The sequence below is a fragment of the Hesperophylax consimilis genome, chromosome 13 (genome assembly GCF_061612785.1).
Source record: "Hesperophylax consimilis isolate HC1 chromosome 13, BYU_Hcon_1.0, whole genome shotgun sequence".
NCBI classification, from domain to species: Eukaryota; Metazoa; Arthropoda; class Insecta; order Trichoptera; family Limnephilidae; genus Hesperophylax; species Hesperophylax consimilis.
The window spans coordinates 27,405,626-27,430,771 of NC_142848.1; the positions used below are offsets into that span (position 1 = coordinate 27,405,626).

Genomic DNA, 25,146 nt, shown 5'->3' on the forward strand with positions numbered 1-25,146 from the left:
TCGGGCGTATCCGACTTCTTCCACCATTCACTAATGTATACCACAATGTTACAGTTAAAAAACTACATTACATCGAATTCATTCGACTCCGTGTCTCATTCCGGTGGAAGATATTACTCGGCAGTCCCCGACTCTCTCTAAACACTCCTGGCACTAATAAAAATAAACTTAGTAATTTTTTGCGATATCGGTCGACTACTTTTCGAGTTTTGCAAGCACAAACATACGCAGGCCGAATTTTCATATATTACTAGCTGACATGTACCCGGCGTTGATGGGGGTTATCCTTAAGAGATAGACATATACCTTCATAGACTTTTCTATAGGCCTGTTCAAGATATACAATTCCGTAATACATTATTTTGATGTATCTCATAAAGTTTAATAATGTAATGACTTGATTACAAAACATCAACTTTTCTCTACTTTCTATAAATACAATATATGTATATGTATATATACAGGTTGTATCTGCACGTACCCGACAAACTTTAACCAGCTATTCCTTGGCACATTTGGAGTAAAAAATGTTATTGACACTTTGCTGTCTGGTAACATTTTTTTAAAATAAAAAATGTATTATTCATATTTTCACCACATGTCACCAATGTTTTATTTTTTGTCAAAGTTTGAAAACCCACCTGGCAATATTTTATTCGAGTTTCGTTGAATAATATACGTACGTACCTACATTGGCGCGCTTTTACGATCACAACGGAATGGCATGGCACCATTCGTCTCATTTTTAGCTATTATTATTTAGTGTGTATGAAAGAGCGAACACGCTTTTTGACACACTTGCTAATAACAGCTGTTGAACACGAGAAACAATGCCAATGACAGTGACGGAGTGTGGATTTTTTTATAATTTTTTGTTTTTAATTGAAAAAAAATGTCACCGGTCAGCAAAGTGCCCATAACATTTTTTACTCCAAATGTGCTAAGGAAAAGCTGGTTAAAGTTTGTCGGGTACGTGCCGATACATACTGTATATATAAACCTTCCGGAAGAAATTCTCTGAATGATTGTAAAAACCCACAATCCGTTCATTAGTTTAGAAGACCTAAGCGCACAGACCGACGCGGAGAGCGATTTTTTTTATAGGTACTATTTAGAGAAAATAGTAGAGTCCCGAGTTCGAATGTTTTTTATAATTTTTTGTCTTACTCTTTGAATATTATTATTGATATTGTTTCAATGGTATAATTAACTTGCGCAGACCCGTGATAAATGACCGGATATAATAATTGTAGGATTTGTGAAGCTGAAAGTGTTTTTATAATTTAAAAAAATGCTTCAGGATCATTGCCTTTCAAACGAACACCGTTAGTAAACTTTACAAAATCTGTCAAAAATTTAAACAAAAGAAGTACATATTTAATATCTAGAATTCTTAATTAATCAATTCCAATTTTGAAAATCGAATCAAATTCTAGTTCTAAAGTTAGACACACAGACATATCACCGAAATTATTATATTTTAGTATTTTATTTTAGAACATCCCTCCCTCTCTGAACCATCCTACTCTGGACGCATCTTCTCACATCTCCACAATAGTCTTAATCAGCCTAACTACCTTTTCCCCTGCTGAGTTAATAAGCCTTGGGCCCAACCTCGACTATACATTATAATATAACCTATTAGAACTGGCAGTACTGTACGTTGACGACAATTCGAAAAAACGCCAACGCCGTTATCGTTTGCGAATGTCAACTATTGAATATAACCGTTAACCCATTGGGCCAACGTGGATGGCGCTAAGATACTTTGACGTGTGCACGAAAAACCGACAATAATCGGATTGGCCGGCCAACTTTGGCGGCACTAACAAAAAAAATTATCCTAATTGACAAACCGCTTACTATATTCGGGCTTTTCGCATGAAACAAATTGGTCCTAAAAAAACATTGATATGTAGTTATGTTCGGTATTCTTTTTATTAATAAATAACTACGAAATTTGGCTGAAGCGGTTTTTAATAATACATCCGAAAACAATAAATAAACGTAGAAAATACAACAAAATGATTTACGAAAGGAAGGTTCGGGAATGTTCCGAAGCGTTTCACGTAGGCAAAATAATTCAATCTCGATGTCGCGGTTGCTGGTACTGTACTGATCATTTTGTTCACGTCGTCGCTTATCTAGGTGGAAAATAAAACATTCTCGAACATTCCAGTTGCTACAGAAACAAATATTAAAAAATAAACAATATTCACGGTTCCATTTTTCGAGCTATAGCTTTGAGCTAGCGAAGCCCAACTTTAAGTGACATTTCTTTAGACAAATTATTGCATAATTCCTTATTTGAATTTTTTTTAATGTGCGCAAAATATCCTTTTGTGTTTTATAATTAAATAAGTAGGTATTTAAGTATATGCCTACTTACAAATCTTATGAATACAGAAAAAATATTGGTTTTGATTTATTTAATAAGATAAATTAGAAACATTATTTTTTGGACGCAAATCTACTGCACACGGAAATACTAGTAATATAGTTAACGGCCTAAGAATTCGAATGATTAAAATCCTCGACTACTAACCTTGAGGTCGCGGGTACTAATCCGGGCTCTGCACATTGCACACTGCAAGTAACATTTATTTTATTAATTTGTGTCGCTCACAATTTATTCAAAAAAAAATATATATATTTATGTAATGGCAGATACTTTCGGTATCTCCTTGATGAAAGAGCTCCATACAGAATCATAACGTTGCTTGAAATGGCTTTAGTCATGTTTGATGACTAGATCTAAATAGCCAGGTACTTCCCCACCACATTTTACTCCATCTTCTTACTCTCCACACTTCCTTCAGCCTCAAAACAATCCCAATTGCTCCAACGGTTGGGACCAGTTGGAAATCTTGTGTGGTTAATTACATAAAAATAATTTATAACAATAAAAATAATTAGAAAGTTACGTTAGGGAATTCCAACAACTGTTGGGGCTGCTATTTTTGCTGTAGCGAGAATATTTAATTTCAACCGCAGAATTGCTTGACTATTGCCCGTTTCGTAAAGGAAGGAAATCCACAAATATGTCTAAATACTTCTTTTTAAGGCCCCGTAGTAAGCGTTCAAAGATGGTTTGAAAGGGAGATATATGTAAATACGAATGTTAGAGGAAGTGCGCTAATATTGAAAAACGTTAATAATGAAGCGAAAATTGTGAAAATATTTAATAAAACCCGACTCGTTTGAAATAAAGCAAAAATCTCTCGACAAATGCTTTAGTTGCATTTGAAGATACACTAAATTTTCAAATAAAATATTCTCTGTTATTAAAACATTCTAAGCTTTAATAGAATTTACTTTATATTAATTACTATTCATTATCATAAACACCTCATACCTCGATTTATGTCAGGTTTTATACAAACCTAGTATTCATTCAACTATTTCTATACTAGTAGATATTTCTTTTAATTCTGTATTGTTTAACTGCACTTCTATTAACAACTGTATCACTTGCAACAGTATTTTTGTGTACACATTACTTGTTCTGTAATCACTTTATTGTATCACTCTATTGTAAAAGCCATTTTATGGCGTTTAAATAAATAATATAATTATTCATCTGAAATACCTATACATTTTTTTTAAAATCTCCCTTTAAAAAATAAATGCCGACGACGGGAATTGAACCCACAGCCTTCTGACTGCCGGTCAGCTTCTCTTAACATTAAGCTACGTCTTAAACTTTGTCTTATATTATGTTATCTGTTAAAAAATGTAATAATATTTTTTATGACCATAGATTGCGTTGCCTTTTATCGAATTACATTTGTATTTGGGTAGTATTCTGACATCAATAATTATATCTACATATTAACGCAATGTTTCATCAAAAGCGTTGGACGTTAACGACGTCAGCCGTTATTTTCAACGGCCAGTTATATTTTGACACATTACTACAATCTATACGTTACGCCGTCAGTATAGGGTATCTCTTTCGGTTTTAGCCAAACAGTTAAATAATAATCACAAATTCATCCACAAACATGGCTACTTTTTAACTTCTGGAAAGTGTATTTTCGTGCTCGAATTTTGCAGCGTTTAGAGACACGTGTACCAGTTATTATTGGTTTATACCACCGAATATATGATACAACCTAGAAGTGCCTTCTATGGAGTTTTGAAAAAACTCACTGTAGCCACGACTTAGATTCTGTCTCTCTTACACGGCCTGACATCGTATATCGCCAGTGCATTTGATCGACATGATAATTTCATAATGATTGTGAAACGAATTTTTGCATTTGAAATTTAAGCGTTGTCAGATTTTTGGTTCACGAATCATACCCACGTCGCATTTCTTGTGTTCTTCTTTATTCCATGGATTAGACCAGGGGTACCCAACCCAACTTGTTTGTTTGGTGGGCCAAAAAAAATTACTGAGCTCGAGTGAGGTGGGCGACACAGATAAAAATAAAACAAATTCCACAAGATTTACGAGGTTTCAAAAACTTTTGTACATTCTGCATTTCAAAATTTTCAGATTTTGAAATTCAAACTGAATTCATTAGGATGGGTTGTTTCATAGAATTTGTACAACTCCACAAATTTTAACGTTGATTTTCGGACATTCTGTGAATGTCCTATTCAAGTTCTGTTATAGGCCAGTTTCTTGACATAACTGAATTAATAACAGAACTTCAAAAGATCTTTCACAGAACTTGAAAATAAACTTTAAAATTTGTAGGAATAGCATTACTGACTACAAGTATAAACAGTAACAGCTGTGCTGAAATAATCTCCCAGTTAAACCGCTAGCGGCCCGTGGTCCGCTGGTTGGGCATGTCTGGTTTAGATCATAGAATAAAGGAGAAAAAAAAACTGTTACTGACGGTACGTTTCGCGATCTAAATATTTGTGTTTACGAAATTCAAATGGGATGGAGATCTACGATGTCAGGCATGTGTAAGTGAGACAGAACGCTGGGCTATTGGACTAAAAACATTTTTTCCATTCAAATTTGTATGGAGAGCATTTCTAGTTTTCTTATTTATTCTATGGTTTATTCCGTTCGCTAATTAATTACGCGAGGCCAATTTGAGTGACTAACGTTTTATTTTGGATATAATGATTTCATTATTATTTTTAAAGACGCACTTGACTTGTGGGCGGATGTAAAAAATATTTTTTTAAATAATTTTAGTATAATGCCGGCGTAATCAATAAATTTCCTTATATAACTTTGTTTGAGGCCGAGAAAATGAAAAATATGCCAGGGACATCCCAGAGAGACATGCCACGATAAATTAAGGCGATGCCATACGTAGTAATGCAAAATCATGTTTTTTTGGTTTGAAAATTTGATCACTTAGAAATGTTTTAGATGCTTTAATTAAATACTGCGAGTAAAACACATCTTGGCCTACTAGTTAATTCAGTATTTTTTAGATAAGTCTTTAAATAAGCCTAGAAAAAATAATGTATCAGCCCTATAAAAACTGCTTTAAAGTTCAAAATCTCCTACTTACGAACGCATTTTCGGTTACGGTTTTATTGTATAATGTAGCAAATTAAGTTCTTTATAAAATGATCGTAAAACAATTAAATATTTGTGCCTGAACGTCCGCACAATAAAATAAAAGCTACTTTTTGGCCATGTTTTTTTCTTGTATTTATCAAAAAAGACGGATGGTGTTGAACGGGAATTTAAATCTACATAAGGGGTGTTATTGTTAGCAGCTTGATTCAAAATGTCACACGACGTATGGCATCGCCTTAAATCAAGTACTTTAGTCTGGGTATGAAAAGATTCAAACATGGGAAATGAATCCGTCTCGCTGGTATACCTATAAAGACTTCCTCAACAAACCAACGAAATGCATTTGAAATGATTCATAAAAATTAACAACAATTAGTTAGAAAAATAAACCATTTCCAACTATTGATATGAAACCATACAAAACCTTTTCAGTCACATAAATGTCTAGGTATAAAAATGGAAATGAAAATAAATTCGTTATGGTAAAATTGTTTTCATTTTGTTATGGGCCCGTGGAGAAATGCCAAAAGCAGTTAGAAAATGTTTAGAGCCATTTGCTGACTTTTCACCTTATACATACGACGTTATACTTCTCAATCGCCAAAGTTAGTAACAATAATTATTGTATGTATTGCCTAGTTGTTACCTACGACACCTTACAATGATTGTAAGTTGTAATATCTGCGTTTGATCAACTTTCTTTAATGCTTATTAATTTTCCCAATTTATCTGTTTTCAAACATGTCAATTTTTTTTTTGTTAATGACGGGTTTTTCACGGAATTTGAACAATTCATCAAATTTCAAAGTTGATTTTCAAGTTCGGTTATTATTTCAATTTTGTGAAGTATATGGTCAGTAATGATATAATAATAGAACTTGAATAGAACCTTCACAGAACTTGAAAATTAACTTTGAAAATTGATGAATTGTTCAAATTCTGTAAAAAAATCCGTCGTAAATGCCACTTCTTAATTTTATAAGCCATTTGTTCAAACATACGCGAAATTTTTAGTTTTGAATTTCTACTTGCTTTAATATTATAACTAGCTAAAGGAGTTACCCGGACTTTACGGAGGGTTTATCAAAATCAGATGTAGACGGTAAGTAATTAATCTTATTTTGAACGTCAACTGTGATAATTTCATCAAGAAGTATCAACATTCTGCTTGATAGGGTGGGAAAGACGGATGGGGTGGGTTTTGGAAATATCGTGTAGACAGTCACCTCCCTCTTGTTTTGAAAGTCAATTGTGCTAATTTCATCAATCTCGGAATAAACCTGTAGATTTGTACGTACAACAGTCACGCCGCCCGCAACATACATTATATATTCTTCTTGATATAAACTTCATACTCTAATTACCTACTGACCAGGAAATTGGTTTTGGTGACACAACTGGTAGAGGCTTTTTCTCAAATAGGGGAATGTTCCGAGTTTTAGTCTTGGCCGTAACCTAATCTTTTCTTCTTTTCTGTAGGTTTTTCTAATTCAGTTGTTTGAATATTCTTAACTGCATCATTAAGTTCACTTCATGCAGTATCCTTTTCTAAATCAGTTGTTTGAATAGTATTAACTGCATCATTAAGTTCACTTCATGCAGTATCTTTTTCTAATTCAGTTGTTTGAATATTCTTAACTGCATCATTAAGTTCACTTCATGCAGTATCTTTTTCTAAATCAGTTGTTTGAATAGTATTAACTGCATCATTAAGTTCACTTCATGCAGTATCCTTTTCTAATTCAGTTTAAATATTCTTAACTGCATCATTAAGTTCACTTCATGCAGTATCCTTTTCTAATTCATTTGTTTGAATATTTTTAACTGCATCATTAAGTTCACTCCACACAGTATCTCTTTCTTTTCACTTAATTGTTACTACATTGTGCCTATAAGTAGATATGATCTACTTTTGCTGCCACTAACCTAATATACAATACTGCCGCCATGGGTGGAATAGGTGCCACAGAATCCTCCCTGATAATCTCAAGGACGATGCTGTGTTTTCACTTATTTTTTTTTATTTAAGTACATAAAACATGCATGGTGCCCAAAAATTTACATACATGGATGTTTAAATACATAATAATAACAAAATGATAATAACAAAAATAGTAACAAAAGGAAAATGTAAGTAATATTAATATTATATCGGAAGTTTAAATCTATTATAATAATATTTAAGCTAAATATGCAAGTAAATAACAAATAAGAATGGGTAAAAGGTAAATACAAATATGTTCATAAACGATTTGTTATTGTCACACCTGTACTGGTGAGACACTGATTAGGTAGGTACAATGTTGCTTCTCTTTAAATAAAGGGCTTCATCACAATATCAGCTTAATATGATTAAAGGTAATACATTTTTTTTGAAGTGTTTAAATTGGTCATTAAAAATGTCTATTTCATTATTAGAGCCATGTATAATGTTATAATTTCTTAATGTTCGCGGTACAGGGAAAAAATATCCTGTATTTGTGTGGTAGGCTTTAACATAGAAAATGTCTTTCATCCTTCTTGTTTTTTTCTTGATGGTATATTGATGTTAATTTGGGATAAAATGTTTGGTGTATCAACTGATGCATGTATAATTTTGTGTAGGAGCAGTACGTCAGAAAGTTTACGTCTGACCGTCAGTGAGTGTAGTTTATAGTGCAAAATTCGGTCATTATATGTTCCAAATTGACCAGATAAACCTTCACGATAAGCGATTACACGGGTTAGTTTCCTTTGTATGGATTCAATCCTATAATTATGAATCTCATAATTGGGAGACCAAATTGTTGATGCGTATTCGAGAATACTTAGCACAATTGATTTATATAATGTTAAAGTTAATTCTGTACTTTTAAAACAATTCGTGATTCTTAGCGTTAATCCTAATACTTGTGATGCACTTTTTGAAATTGTATCTACATGTTTATTGAAGCTAAGTGACGAGTCAAATGTCACGCCTAAGTCTTTGATTGAAGTTGTGTTTTGTAAAGGGATATTGTTAATGTGATATGTCTTTGAGAATTTATTAATGTTCTTTGTGAATGAAATTACGGCACATTTGTTTTCATTAAAATATAAATCATTTAGTGTACTTATGATGGTATAAACTATTTAAAGCATGTGAACACTTCCGCATAGATTCTCCTAGTGAGGAGTTCACAAAACACTACTAATAACCCATACAGTTACCGTTTTTTTTGTGTAACTGGGACTTATTATGTAAACTGTATGTAAGAAAATATTATTTTTTGTATTCCCGTAAACGTATTAGTAAAAAATAATTAATTCAGGTTAAACGCAACGCTCGTTGTATTCTACGTGTTCACAGATGGCGTTAATTAATTAATTTTGTTTAAATACGCTTTTGCAAGGTATTGCTTTACAGTATTAAGACAAATCATTTGTTTGCGCCCTCGTATACGCAATATGAATATGAATAAATAGTTTTGTCCATATAAAAACTCAATTCTATCGAGAAAGGCATACAAATACAATATTGGATTGAATCATCGGTAAAATGTTGTATTTGTGTGCCTTTCTCGAAAGAATTAAGTCTTTAAACGAACAAAACTATTGATTCATATTCATATTGCGTATATACGGGCGCAAACAAATAATTTGTCTAAATACTGTAAAGCAATACCTTGCAAAAGCGTATTTAAACAAAATTAATTAATTAACGCCATCTGTGAACACGTAGAATACAACGAGCGTTGCGTTTAACCTTAAACATAGATAGTAGGTATATGTAGGTACTTACGCAATATTTCCATATAATTTTTTTTTCACATTTTAATTTTATTTATTTATTTTATTTATTGGACAATTTGTATAGCGCCGCTTTTGTGAGATATCACCTCAGGGGCGCTATATATGACATGTAATTATAGCAATGACGTATTGTCCATCTTACTAGGTGTGAAACCCCTGTGTTGAGATGTGTTGAGTGGTTGTTAACTAGGTGTTTGTTTACACAATATTATGAAAATGACAGATAAAATAAAATCAGTATGTTTTTTAACTATACAATTCAAGTATGAATGTAGAAGATTGAGGACGGGTTGTTTCGGAGAATTTCTTCATATTTCAAAGTGAATTTTCAAATTCTGTTATTATTTCAGTTCTGTCATGCAACTAGCCTATAACGATACAATAACAGAACTTGAATAAGACTTTCACAGAACCCGGAAATTAACGTTGAAATTTGATGAATTGTTCCCATTCTCCGAAACAACCCGTCCTAAGACGATGGGATAATAATTTTAATGTAATTAAATTTCAGCTTGACAAAAAAGCATAGTGATAAATGATAAGAAAAAACAGGTCAAAAAACTTTAGTCAAATGTACATAGTATATAAATATGTATGTTTTAAATACAATGCTATTAAACTATTCAATTCTCTATATACTGACATTAGAAGCATGCAAACCACATAATATACACAGTAGGCACAAATATAAATATGTTATGAAATACTGCCAATGAGTATGCTTATTGGAGGTAATCAATGATTTTATTTTTAAAGGAATTTTTGTGCCTACTGTGTATATTATGTGGTTTGCATGCTTCAAATGTACATAGTATATAAATAATACAATGCTATTAAACTATTCAATTATCTATATGCTGACATTAGAAGCATGCAAACCACATAATATACACAGTAAGCACAAATATAAATATGTTATGAAATACTCCCAATGGATATGCTTATTGGAGGTAATCAATGATTTTATTTTTAAATGAATTTTTGGTTTACGTGCTTCTAATGTCAGTAGGTAGAGAATTTTCAGCTTAATAGCATTTATTTAAAACATCTGTTTCATCTGAATCATCGGTTAAAAGATTTAACATGTGACTGTCTTAAGGCTCTAGTGCTCATATATATAGTACATTTCCTAATTATTATATCGACTGTGTTTTGTTAAAACCCTTCAAGCCACATTTTTTGGGAAACTCACATTTCTGTGGTTTCATATGGAATAGTTTTCAAAGTATTGATTGAAACGTTGGCATTTTGATATCAAATCAGGCTCAACCATCATCATTAAAATATTATTTTCGTGTATTTAATAAAATGTTTATTTATAAATATACGCCTAAAAAGGCTTTTATATAAAAGTAATACATGATGCAGTGTACATAGGAGAATATCTGTATTATACAGGAAATACTGACAGTAAATAGATGTAATCCATTGTAAAGAAGGTACAAAATACACAATTGTAAAATTTTGATTACAAGTATAATGAGAAAATATTAAGAAATAATTTAAAAAAAAAAACTAAATAAAAAAGATACTAAATATGAAGCAATATTAGTAAAACGTAAGAGTAACATAAAGTAAAAAAGAAATTACAACAACACTACATATAAGACAAAACATTGAAACTTATTTACCAACGGAATTTTGATTTGTGATTGACACAATTTTGAAATTTGTGATTGACACAAAGCATAGTATACTTTTTTAATATCGTTTATATTGAGGATATTGCGAATGTTTCTAAAGAAGTATATGTACCTGGTTAGTTTTTTTGTAATTACATCTATATGTTGGAACTCACATATAGATGTAATTACAAAAAAACTAACCAGGTACATATACTTCTTTAGAAACATTCGCAATATCCTCAATATAAACGATATTAAAAAAGTATACTATGCTTTGTGTCAATCACAAATAGAGTACGGAATAACTGGATGGGGGTCTGCCTTGAGCACTCACACAGAGCGGCTCAATATAGCACAAAAAGGAGTATTAAAGACTATACTGAAAGTTCCGCTTAGAACTCCGACAGAAGAAATATTCAAAAACTTCAATGTTTACAATGTACAGAAACTATATTCAAAAAATATTTTATTTAAACTGAAAAAAAACATATCCGAATACTCCACTGCCCAACATAAATACACAACCAGGGCAAAAAGCGAAAATATCCTGATTACTCCCAGTTTAAACACATCCTTTGGACAGAGAAATAATAAATTCCATGCTATAAAATTGTTCAATGCTCTACCAAATGAAACCAAAAAAATAAACGAAATGAGTATATTTAAAACAAAAGTCAAAACATGGCTTAGAGATCAAAGTAACAATCAACTTACAAACATTATGAAGACAATGTAAAGACAATTCAAAACTAAATACAAAAATTTAAGAAAAACTACAGGCCGCCTCAGAACAGGAAACCCTAGTGAGGAGGACTGTGAAAAAAATACAAAAAATATACTTATATTATACTTTAAACCTACATAATGTACAAATTTTTCTATTGATATTAATAAAAAAAAAGTGGGTGTGTCAAGCCTACGCAAGACAGAAGTGAAACTTCTTTTGTTAAACCGTATGAACCACAATCAATTACGTATTTCACTCGTATTACACTCACGACGCAGTATACTAACCAAGCAGCTGATGCTTGGCGTGGCGCAGTTCGCTGGTGTCTGAGAGAGAGGAAAGAAGAGAAGAGAGAGAACGTTCGTGAGCGGCTCCCCCACCTCAACAAGCGCATATGGTGAGAGAGGGACAGTGAACGGTGAGCGGTGGTGGGGGTACCCGCATTTTCGTGTCGATCCTGACTCGGTTTTACTCCGTCCATCGAAAATCCATTACGCGCCTAAAGAAGTTTCACTTCAAAAAAAAATAAAAAAACGCTATGTTACTTGATTTGTATTTTATCTTTTACTTAACTTAACTTTAACTATAAAACATATAATTCTTTAATTAAAAAAAAAATCTCTCTAAAGTAAATCAGCTTCAAAAACACATTTAAGTTGATGAATTTGAAAAAATCAATATTTGGTAAGCAGGGGTCCACTCAAAACCGAAAAAATCGGCTCATGGTCTATGGGACAAAAAAGTTTGGGGACCTGTGATCTGTATGAATATGTGTTTTTTAAGCCATAATATTTTTCTCTCAAGTTCCTTATCCTTTTATTCTCCGCATTGGCATTAATAATAACATGCTGTATGCAAATTGTAAAGAACTCATTGGACTCTGCCCTATTATTACCATCATATTCTTGGAGAGTTCGTTATGAAGCTCGCTCCTCGCTCCTCAGTTAACTCCTCACCAGAGTTTCCAACTACGCTTTCATAAAGTAGGTGCCGTAAAAGTGCTTACTTTGTCCCTGTGGGGGTAACTTTGTCTGGTGTAAAACCACCATTCAGAATTGAAACGTTGCTTGAAATGGCTTTGGCCGTGTTTGGTGGCCAGATCTGAATAGCCAGGTACTTCCCCACCTTCCTCTTCCTCATCTTCTTCCCCTCAAGCATTGGTTCACTGTTCACTTTGAGATACCACGGGCTTGAGTCGGTTTCAAGCGCTCGCCAGACATAGGTCTCCGGCGATAACTTCAAAATGCAGACATGCACGCTGAGATGTTCTACAAGTAATGCTGGAAAAGATAGGGAAAGCAATGGCAACCTTTCATCCGTAAACAGGGTTTTACCATAATCTTTAGTCGCGTAAATTGGCTTTTCAATATTAAAAAAACTCAAGAAGATGGCGCGCCGGTAACCCAAATGTTCCGTGCCGTGGCGCGGCGTGCTGTCATCAGCGGTTCCGTTCGTGGAGTTCGCTCGCGGTCGGAAGGATTCGGGCGTCATCGACAGCCGCCACAACCCCCTTTCTAATTCCCGCACGGGAACAACATTTTTTTTCACTTATTTTTCAAGAAATATAGACTCTTTCTATGTACCTCAACGTTTTATGGTATGGAAAAGCTGTTATGATTTATAATAATCTATCTATCAATATAAATAAAAATGTAATTGTTCGTTTGTTCAAAATCTTAAATCTCTGAAAGTTCTTCATCGATTGCTTTGTAATTTTGACACGACTTTGCATTCGAATACGCGTGTGTTTTTATAAATGTTTTTTTGACAAACAACGCCACCTGTTAGATGTAAAAGCAACTCGCGCTATTGTTTCTCTATCTGTATAGACGGACTGATAGGCACAGCAGTGGTGAGGTACAGCTAGTATTAAATAAAATATCTTAAAACATTGCATTGTTAAAAATTTTCATGAAGTGGGAAAATCTTGCAAAACTTGTGTTTTCTTTCCTGGAAAGAGATTATTCTGTCTGCAAAAAGTATTTTCATTCACTAATGATGAATATCCTGTAAATTGCGTAATACCCCAATTTATCAAAAAATTCCACCAAACCATAGACATTTCTTATGTCTAAGATAATTATTTATTATTCAATATATATATTTGTACAGCGCCATTAAGGTGATTTTGCACGAAAACGGCGCTATATAAATCAGCCAAATATTATTATTATTTTTTTTATTTTTTATATTTACTCCACACAGGAGGCCCTGAAGAAAATAATTTCCCTCAGGGCCTATGTCATCTTTGGGGATGCTGTGTGGAGGGTCTTTTTGTGGAGAGGAAGGAGTGAACATGGGTCTTGAAGAGTCCCATGTTGTAGGAGGGAGGAAACACAGAGGGCGGCAGTTCGTTCCACAGCCGAGCTGTTGAACTTAAGAACGAATCGTAGAAGCGACCCGTTCTCATGTGACAAGTGTCAACTGTGTACAAATGTTGGGCGCGCGTTTGGCGTGTATCCCGACTACGCACCGGTGCCGAAGGGATCAATGACGCTAGTTCCTCAGAGCATCTTCCATTGTAATACCGATAGAACAAGGACAGCATACCTACCTGACGCCTGTGCTCTAAAGATTGCAGTCCGTTTGTTAAGATTGGGGAATCTATCAAACGGACCGCCCGTTTCTGCACAGAGTCAAGGGTTTTTTTCAGGTATTTTGGGGCTCCAGACCAGAGATGGCTGCCAAATTCGACAGTAGGGCGCACTTGCGATTTGTACAGGGTGAGCAGTTGTGTACTATTAAAGTATCTGCGGGCCCTGTACAGTACGCCCAGCTTCTGAGAGGCCAACTTTACTCTAGCTTCGATGGAGCCCCCGTACCTGAGCTGGTCACTTATAGTTACACCAAGCATATCAATGGAAGGCCTGTTCGGAAGATTGCTTCCGTTGAAGGAGACTAGATTATCATTTGGATCCCTTTTAGACGTAATCAGACAGGATTGGGTCTTTGAAACATTAAATTCGACGAGATTATTTTTACCCCAGGAGGAAATACTCTCGAGATAACCGTCCATTCTCTGCTTCAAAGCCCTCCGAGCCGTTGGAGTTTGTGTGCCCTTTGGGGGCTTGTCAAACAAAAAGCTATCATGAACTGTACTGTCATCCGCGTAACAATGAATCGGTGCACATGTCAAAAGGTCATTGATGTGCAACAAAAACAAAGTCGGAGACAGAACCGATCCCTGTGGGACGCCAGCATTTATGGAGTGCGAGGAAGAGGTGAAACCGTCAGCAACCGCCTGAATCGACCTATCCCTTAAAAAGTCAGCAATCCACGTACACAGGATGCGGGAAGTCCGTAAGAATGCAATTTGTTGACAAGTCCTCGGTGCCAGACCCGGTCAAAGGCCTTGGATATGTCTAGTGCGACCGTTTGGGTCTCACCGTGACGTTCCAGGCACCGCCCCCAAACATGCGTCACATACGCGAGAAGATCACCGCACGAGCGGTTCCGCCGGAATCCGTATTGACGGTCGTTGATAATTTTGTTCTTCTCGAGGTATGTGAGCAGTTTGTCGTTGATCACACGTTCCATCACTTTGGACAGAACTGATGTGATCGCTATGGGGCGGTAGTTGGCCGGGTTGGAGCGGTCACCTTTCTTGGGAATAGGGTGAATTACCGCTTTTTTCCAACCAGAGGGCACAGTGCCACACTTCAGGGACATTTTGAAGAGCTTTGTCAAAACTGGAACTATTTCCGCAGCACACCTCTGCAATACCAGGGCAGGTATTCCATCAGGTCCACTAGCTTTGTTAACATCGAGCCCCCGTATGACGTGGAGTACATCCCGATGCCGGATCCTCAGCTTTTTCATATAGAAGCCGCAGTGAGGAACCGACGGCGGAACAGCACCCCCGTCGTCGAGGGTCGAGTTTTCCGCAAACATTTTCCCTAAAAGGTTTGCCTTTTCGGTGGCGGTGTTTGCTAGTGAGCCGTCAGGTCTGGTAAGAGGTGGCAAACTGGGTTTGCAAAAATTTCGACCTATTGAGCCCGCAAGCGACCAGAATGCTCTGCTGCCATGCGGGCAGGCAGCCAGCTTTTTGCTGATCTGCAGGTCGTGTTCGAATTTTGACCTATTGATGATTCTCTTGCATTCCTTTGCCGATTTGTTGTATGCTGATCTGCTTTCGGGCGTTCGAGATGTGTTGTAGGCTCGGTAAGCCGCGTTTTTTCGTCGAACTGCTTCGGAGCATTGTCGACTGAACCACGGCTTTGAGCCCACACCAGTTTCTTTAGTAGTCGATTGTATGAAGCCATCCATCGCCGAATTGATGACTTCACCAATCTCCTGGGCACATCTTGAAGGGTCCGAAGTCCGAAAACAAACAGCTGACCACGGAAAAGCATTGAAATGGGCCCGCATACCGAACCAATCTGCTGACCTATAGTGCCACACTTTTCTCCTCAGCCTCTCATTGGTTGGTCTGAGGCTAACGGGGATTGATGTCGTCACTAGGCAGTGGTCAGATGATCCCAGAGGCGCTGTGACGTCAATCTTATAACCGTGTGGCACAGTAGTTAAGAATAGGTCTAACAGATTGGAGCGGTGAGTCTGGACATCAGGAACCCTTGTAGGCTCCTGAACCAATTGCTCTAATCCGTAGCAAATGGCAAAGGATTCCGCCTGTCGGCCAGCCGAGTCCGTTGGGCCTGAGAACTTCAACCATGGTTCGTTATGAACGTTGAAGTCCCCCAGAACAACAAACTCGGCCGAAGGGTAGCGGGGCAAGAGATCATCAATAGTATCGCTCAAATGTTTGAAGAGCTCGGAAGTGTCTGATTCGCTATGGTTCGGTGAGCGGTATAGACATGCGTAGAATCTTGCCGTACTGGCAAGATTGACGCGCACCCACATTACGTCGAATCTGGAGTTTTCCAGACTCAATAGTCGCACACAGCTGACGTCAGCTCGACTATAGAGGCAGACTCCTCCTTTCAGTCGGAATTTGCTTGCGAGGGTAAAGCCCGGGCAGTCCAGATAGGAGGAGTTTGGCGGCTCGGCTATCTGAGTTTCGGATAGGAAAAGAAGGTTGGGACGTTGGGACAAAAGATGGTGATGGACGGAATTTAAATTTGTGTGCAGGCCGCGAATGTTGGCAAAATTTACCAACAGTTTTGGCCCGCACCGGGGACGCCTGCTACTCGCCGCTGTAAAGATGTTATGTTTGTTTTTATGTATATTCATGATTTTAATTTTTTTTTTTTTTGTTTTTTTTTTTGTTTTTAAGGGTATGAAGGATTATGCATCAAATATACTCTTTCCGGTTGTGCGTAATATTTATTTATTTATTAACGACCTTTTTCATGGCTTTTACATATGAATATTAAGAAATATACATTATTTATTGTACATAACTGAATTGCTTCTTTAACAATATTTTATATTTGTTTAAAGATAAATTGATTATGTCCACTGACTTGGTATAATTGTTTCCCTCCATCAGTATTCTGGGCAAAGAGGAATACATATGGTAGTTAGTCCCAGAATTTCTGCACTGAAATAAATCCTGACCTCTAGTATTACGCTGTGGAATCCGGAGGCTTATCAATTATGTAATATTCGTGCGTAATTAACTCAAATTTGTTTTTATATTATCAAAGTTGAAACTGATGATTGTGTGAATTCCGACAGGCGATAAAGTAGGTAGGTACCTACCTCAATCGTAAAATTATTTCATTTAAATTTAATTATAATTCTATATTTTAAATGTGTACCTATTTATTTTGTTCCAATTTGGACAAATGATTTTAAAGTTAAATTACTGACAAATTGCTCGATTCATGGACGGGTTGTTTCGGAGAATTTGAACAATTCATCAAATTTCAACTTTAATTTTCGGGTTCTGTGAAAGTCCTATTCAAGTTCTGTTATTATATCATTATAGGCTAGTTGCTTGACAGAACTGAAATAAAAACAGAACTTGAAAAAAACTTCCACAGAACTTCAAAATTAACTTTGAAATTTTTCAAATTCTCCGAAACAACCCGTCTTTGCAAGTGAAAGAATATGATACGTAATGGGATTTTTGATTCGGGTAAAGTCATCGTTTGAAATTTTTCAATATTGAGAGAGACATTATTTTTAGACACATTTTCCAACAAGAAAGTTTTTTTATGTGGCGAAGTTACCCCGCAGATACGAAATAAGACTCCTTTACGCTACTTTGTTATTCCTGTTATTACAGATTGTGTGATTTCTAAGTATAGTGATGGGAACAAATAGTGATAATGAATTGTTGATTACTAGAAATAGCAGGAGTTGCAAAATGGGATGTATTAAGAATGCCAGAAGATCAAACTCAAAGCAAATCTAAGTGTTCTTCCAATACAAAGGGAAGATTTTCAGTGGACCGGCCCAGACAGAGTTGGGGGAAGCAACTTCAAGTGTTTTTTCAGAGGGAAGACGTTCAGTGGACCGGCCCAGACAGAGTTGGGGGAAGCAACTTCAAGTGTTTTTTCAGAGGGAAGACGTTCAGTGAGCCGTCCAAGACAGAGTTGAGGGAAGCAACTTCAAGTGTTTTTTCAGAGGGAAGACGTTCAGTGAGCCGTCCAAGACAGAGTTGAGGGAAGCAACTTCAAGTGTTTTGTCAGAGGGAAGACGTTCAGTGAGCCGTCCAAGACAGAGTTGAGGGAAGCAACTTCAAGTGTTTTTTCAGAGGGAAGACGTTCAGTGAGCCGTCCAAGACAGAGTTGAGGGAAGCAACTTCAAGTGTTTTTTCAGAGGGAAGACGTTCAGTGAGCCGTCCAAGACAGAGTTGAGGGAAGCAACTTCAAGTGTTTTTTCAGAGGGAAGACGTTCAGTGAGCCGTCCAAGACAGAGTTGAGGGAAGCAACTTCAAGTGTTTTTTCAGAGGGAAGACGTTCAGTGAGCCGTCCAAGACAGAGTTGGGGGAAGCAACTTCAAGTGTTTTTTCAGAGGGAAGACGTTCAGTGAGCCGTCCAAGACAGAGTTGACGGAAGCAACTTCAAGTGTTTTTTCAGAGGGAAGACGTTCAGTGAGCCGTCCAAGACAGAGTTGGGGGAAGCAACTTCAAGTGTTTTTTCAGAGGGAAGACGTTCAGTGAGCCGTCCAAGACAGAGTTGGGGGAAGCAACTCCAAGTGTTCTTTCAGAGGGAAGATGTTCAATGGGCCATCCAAGACAGAGTTGGGGGAAGTAACTCCACTGGCTGTGCGAGGAGAGGCTCTACGGACGGAGGTCGCTGAAGTAGAGCAGTATAGAGATACCTGGACACGCCTTAAGGGCGCTTGAAGTTTAACCATCCGTAGATGCGTTGTATGCAATAAGTGGTTGTGGCTATCAAGTTGAACATTTGTACCGCCAGAGAATCCAACCACCATCCAACCAAAACGCCAACCATTTTGGATCATCTTACTAAGTCTGCCTAGGGAGCCATCGTGCGTAGTTGTTTATGTAGAAAGTAAAAATTTTTGTCGATAATTTATACAGATTCAAAAAAAAATGTCCTGATATTGCCCAAAAATATGTAACAATCGTTGAGCATCATTGAAGACAACATTAGCGATTCTTTAACGAAAATTTATAAACAGAAAAAGATAGGAATGATTCCTAGATGCGACCGATCTTATTGTGGTTTTTCTGTTTCCAATTTTCTTTCAAGAATCGCTAATGGTGTCTTCAATGATTAAATTATATTATTTAATTATTTAAGACAACATTAGGTCGCATCTAGGACTTGAACCAAGGACCCTCGTCTTGCCTCTATCACGTCTATCTCCTTCGGTCAAATTTTAGTCTGATTTAGTGTGGCGTACACATTTGAAATTACTGTAACAATCATCGTCTATGCAAGTGGTTTCCAAAATGCTGCTTGGGGCGTTAGAGCCTTATTGGCTTAGGGACAGGTTAGATATTGAAAGGCAGTAAGGGGTCGGCGAGGGCATTAAGAAAGCGCTTCTAATATTTGATCAACCTTTTTTCCGGAGGGTGTGGGGAGAAGGGCATTTATTTTATGTTTTAATTGTCTAGTGAAAGACCACCATTAAGAATCGAAACGTTGCTTTTTTTATTTCGTAATATAAATTTTACATATTACAATTTACTTGTATTCTCTCGACTGCCATATTAGGCTCGTGCCCTTGTCATGGTAGCAGTTCATAGGTTATATTATAATGTAATAACAAAAATAATTATATTATGTAGAAACGAAAATAAAGTAGAATATATAAAAAATTAAACTGAATGATAAAATTAGATATTTAAAAAAGTGAACTTACTTTATTTTATTTTATTTCTTAACAATTAATTTAAATTTGTTTGATTAACATAACTTCAATACAGTACTTTTTTTATTTACTAGCATAAAATTGTAAAATTGGGACCTCAGCACGGGTAAAGCACCAAGTGAGGTTCACATTACCAAATTATATTTTATAAAAAATGTACTTCTAATGTATAGTAAAAAAAAAATAAAACAAAAAACCCCGAATGAAGATAAGATTTAAATACATTTAGAAGTGTTTGGTGACATGTTATAAATAGCCAGGTACTTTCCAATCTTCTCTCTTTAATTTTATTCCCTTCACAGTTCCACTGACTCCTTGGAATCTTTGTTTTCTTCTCAGAATTTTGCTAGCCAAACCCCCCCCCCCCCGTGAATGTTTTTGGCATTTCTGGTGACAACCACTGTCCAAGGCGTCTGGTAGAGGGCGTACTAAACCGCTCGGTAATCTGGTCCAGATAGCCAGAGGCTGTGTACTTCGCCGGGTGCTGATCAGTGATCTCACCACCAACTACCTCCCCCCACCACCAATCCATTCCTCTAACGCGATGGCGTCACTTCTAAATATAAACACAACCACCTTCGGATCGCAGGGGCGGACTGGAACCTTAAAAACGCAACACCAGAAAAAATTGACCTCCGATTGGTTAAGACCTCGGCTGCGGACCCGAAGGTTAGCTAGAAACCCGGCGTACGCAAATAAAATCGATTCCATTTATTGAAACAATATCAACAACAATATTCACAGAAGTCGAAACGGAAGAAGAGATACAAAATAAAATATTAGATTAATCCGGGAAAGTAACACTACCATTATTTTCCATATTTGCTTCTGATTTTCACGGCATTATCATTGTGGGCAGTCGTGTTCAAGTAGACCTAATAATGCCAACATAATATACAGATGGCGGTTGATATCATTTAGTCTTATGTGCCATTCAACCTGATTCAGGTGCCAGATTATCTGATCTAGGCGACATTCGTTATTCTTATACCGGCGAAATTCAACCGAAGGTTATTCTGGCGACATTCAATTGATTCACCCGCCATAACACAGGGTCATCCCTAGCATGGAGGGTGAATATCACAAAAAACCACATGTACTCTCTAAATGATGTATCAATAAAATAAAATAAATAAAAAAGGTGCGATTCAACCTGATTCAGTCGTCATTCTGTTTGTTCCGGGTGTCATTCAACTTGATGTAGGTGCCACCCCACCTGATTCTGAAATCGTTCAACCTGATTATGGCTGCTCTCATCTGATTCAGGTAATATGAATCTAATTCAGGTGCCATTCAACCCGATTCAGGTGGCATTCCATCCGATGCTGGTGCCATTCCGCCTAGTTCTAGAGCTATTCAACCTAATTCTGTCCATGTTCTATGCATCTGGGTGTCATTAAACCCGATTCAGGCGCCAATCTGCTCCAGGTTCCTTTCCATCTGATCCAGGTGCCATTCAATTAGATTCAGTCGCCACACCTGATTCAGGCGCCATTTTTACTGATTCTGGTGCCAATCCATCTGCTTTTAGAGCCATTCAACCTGATTCTGGTTCCTTTCCATCTGATTCTGGCGCCATTTTATCTGGTTCAGACGCCATTTATTTAAATTCCAAATAGCCCCCCCGCCTGTCCGCTCCTGTTAGAGGCGGGCCGGCACTTGACGTTACCCCTATCATTACAATGATCTATAATAAAATTGTAGTTTCACCTTTGGATCTTTAATCACATCACTTTTTCTACCGCCCTCTTTCATTATTCATTACCTTCCGCCACATAATTGACTGGTAATGCTATACATTTGCGGTGAGTTCCCGCCTTTGCCCGGGAATTAAACTTACTTCTGATGTCGTATTCTCAGAATGTGTTGAAATTTCTCTGAGTTTGGGTTAAATGATCGGATAATTAATCGAGCTGTCTAAAGCGTCGGGTTCCAGCAAAGGTGACGTGGGTTAAATTTTCTGCAAGGTTAGTCCTCCTTATTTTCTCAAGCACGTTTTCCGCTTATAATGATCGTGGTAGGAGGAATTCAAATACTTGTTCGTAACCTGGGAAGGTTTGCCATTCTTTGAAATATATTCACGGTGTTCGGAAATTGTACAAGCGGAAAACTGATTTAACATTTTGAAAACTTTTTATTTCGATCTGAGCATTTCGTTTTTTAAATATTTTTGCCTTCTTTCTTTTTTCGTTAAACAAAGGATTTAAAAAAAACTTTTGAATTTGAATTGTTGTACTACCAATACTACGAATGTTTTATATAAAATTTTATGTCTTATTAAACCAATTTAATTTTTTTGCTATTCATTTCTCTTTGCAAAAGTCGGATTTTGAACTCGCGACCCATTCTGGTTTATTGTTTAAATTAGGTCAGAATCAAGGAGATTAGCGATTTACCACATAAATCAGCATTTTTTATATTAAATTATATTTTTCTTTCCTTTTTGTTTATCAAATCTATTTTGAAAACTTATTGCTTATCCAACCAATAAAAACTGTAAATGTTAATGTAGACTATTGGAATATTGATAGATGAATCCACAAAAATGTGGAGTTGAGATAATATTGGGTTTAGTTTTTATACGTGGGGGTGGTTCAAGTAAAATTTGCAACATAAAATGCGGAGTTCACAGTGAAATACATTTTTTGGTTGATCTATCCACTTTGTGACGGCCTCCGTGGTCAAGGGGTAAGGCTCTCCACTAGCAAGCTGGGCGCGGGTTCAAATACCAGCGTGCTCAAATAAAATTGATTAATTTGTGTTAATTCATAAATTAATCTTAATTAATTAATGGTTTAAGATTTAAGATTAAGATGTAAGACCACCATTCAGAATTTAAACGTTGTTTGAAATGGCTTACGCCGTCTTTGACCAGCTCTGAATATCCAGGTACATCCCCACCTTCCTCTCTCCCAGTTGGGACTCTTGTGCGGTTTCATTATTTGGTGAAACAGTATTTTTGGTAATTTTTGTGGGTTACACCGCTTTTGACCGCTCAATTTATTTTTCTTCCTCTATTATATCTAATTTAAAAATATGTTTTCGTAATTATTTATTTTACCTCGAATATTTATTTAAGTATATTTTTACAATCCGTGCTGGAAATATATCGTTTGACCGCTCAATTTATTTTTCTTCCTTTATTATATCTAATTTAAAAATATGTTTTCGTCACAGACATAGGAATTAATAGACGAGAAGATAATGGCGAAGGGTAAAATCAACTGTTGAAGAACGAAGGGGGTGAAGCTGACTGTGATTCGTCAATAAATCAATCTGACAGCAAATAGGCATCTCGCATTATAATATCACCATTTACTTCTTAAAAGTAAAATCTGCTTTTGAATGAATAGACATTTTTACATGGGAGCGCAAATTACTCGCCACGTTATGAACAAATTTGCGAAGTCCGAATTCGGCAAAAAAATTCGGTTCTATTTTCAGAGTCGAATATTTCGTTTAAGTATTTAGTTAAGACACTTTTATAAATGTTCATAATTTACTTCCCAGCAACCAACCAGCTTTGTGTTTCGCGTCCAGACATGTTTCTACAACTGATCCATATTATACAATGTGAATATGCTTAAAATAAAGTAAAATAATGCTTATATATGGAATGTAATACGACAATTGGGTTTATTCTCTTTTTCACATCTATTTTTACAAGTTTTCATAGCATTAGGTCAACATTTTGCCGTGTTATTTCGTAAAATGAACCGATGATGCCTCGACCATAGTTCGCACAAGAATGATGACGTCACGTTTTCAAATTTCACTTGAGGCCATACGCGAGCACAGCCGGCTCCAATGGAACCGGTATGGGGAGTGGGGATAATACGCTTTTAATCACTTAGGGCAGGTCTACTAATATTCATATGTCTATGGTTTTCGTAATTATTTATTTTACCTCGAATATTTATTTATATTTTTACAATCCGTGCTGGAAATATATCGTTTGACAGCCGATGCCATAGAATTCTCCGATCAAAGTAATCCAACAAATCCCAATGACATAATACTCCGCTTTATTATTTTTCAGGAGTGTAGACGTGAAGAAAAATAATGAATACTGCTGGTGCCCTCGTCTCGTACGTCGTAGGAAAATCAGAAAGTTGTGTAGCAAATCCTCTTCCATTTTTCTCATCTGGCATAAAATTTGGAGGAAGATGGGTCCTGACACACGGATCATTGATTTCTCCATTGAGAGCCGCAGAAAAAATACTAAAAAATCTTAAAAATGGTGTGGATTTCCAAGGAGACAAAAGATATAAAGCTCTGCCGAAAGTTTATGTAAGCTACGAATGGAATGATAATGATTTGGTTTGGAACCCCACTGATGATAGTAACAGCTTAAAGAATTTGTCGGAAGATGGCAGGGATGTGTCCAATATTGTGGTTTCCCCAGGGAAAATAAAATTTTTGTGGAAATGCGAATTGCTAGGCAACATTATTGACAATCTATTTAACAATTGGACCATCGGTCACAAGCAAGGAGATCTGCAAGAACAAGATGAAACTGGAAAAAACTTTCTTTCAATTTTCGTGTTAATAGATATTGGAGGTAATGAAATTACTTTTTTTATTTCCGTTAATATTATAATCGAAGTGACAGCATGATCATAAACTGCATTTGCACCTCTTTCCAGAGAGGTAGATACTGTTAGGATCATCCTGGTGCGGTGTGATACTATGTAATGTTCTTAATCTTCCATCTGTTGATGTTTTTTTTTTTTTTTTTTTTATATTTACTCCACACAGGAGGCCCTGAAGAAAATAATTTCCCTCAGGGCCTATGTCATCTTTGGGGATGCTGTGTGGAGGGTCTTTTTGTGGAGAGGAAGGAGTGAACATGGGTCTTGAAGAGTCCCATGTTGTAGGAGGGAGGAAACACAGAGGCCGGCAGTTCGTTCCACAGCCGAGCTGTTGAACTTAAGAACGAATCGTAGAAGCGACCCGTTCTCATGTGACAAGTGTCAACTGTGTACAAATGTTGGGCACGCGTTTGGCGTGTATCCCGACTACGCATCGGTGCCGAAGGGATCAATGACGCTAGTTCCTCAGAGCATCTTCCATTATAATACCGATAGAACAAGGACAGCATACCTACCTGACGCCTGTGCTCTAAAGATTGCAGTCCGTTTGTTAAGATTGGGGAATCTATTAAACGGACCGCCCGTTTCTGCACAGAGTCAAGGGTTTTTTTCAGGTATTTTGGGGCTCCAGACCAGAGATGGCTGCCAAATTCGACAGTAGGGCGCACTTGCGATTTGTACAGG

At 36.5% G+C, this 25,146-nt stretch overlaps 1 protein-coding gene across 5 annotated transcripts in view; it reads left to right on the forward strand.

The window, feature by feature from the left end:
• The window catches only part of LOC149418695 (peroxisomal leader peptide-processing protease), a 105,538-nt gene that overhangs the window by 69,878 nt on the left and 10,514 nt on the right, over nt 1–25,146 (forward strand). For 4 of the 5 annotated variants that reach the window (XM_089638924.1, XM_089638921.1, XM_089638920.1 and 1 more), the window contains exon 2: nt 23,910–24,431. In XM_089638924.1, coding sequence (XP_089495050.1) covers nt 23,933–24,431 — 499 coding nt within the window. In that variant the 5' untranslated portion in view covers nt 23,910–23,932. Of the gene's footprint in view, nt 1–17,235; nt 17,270–23,909; nt 24,432–25,146 lie in introns of those variants that run through there. The other variant, XM_089638922.1, reaches the window with a different exon arrangement.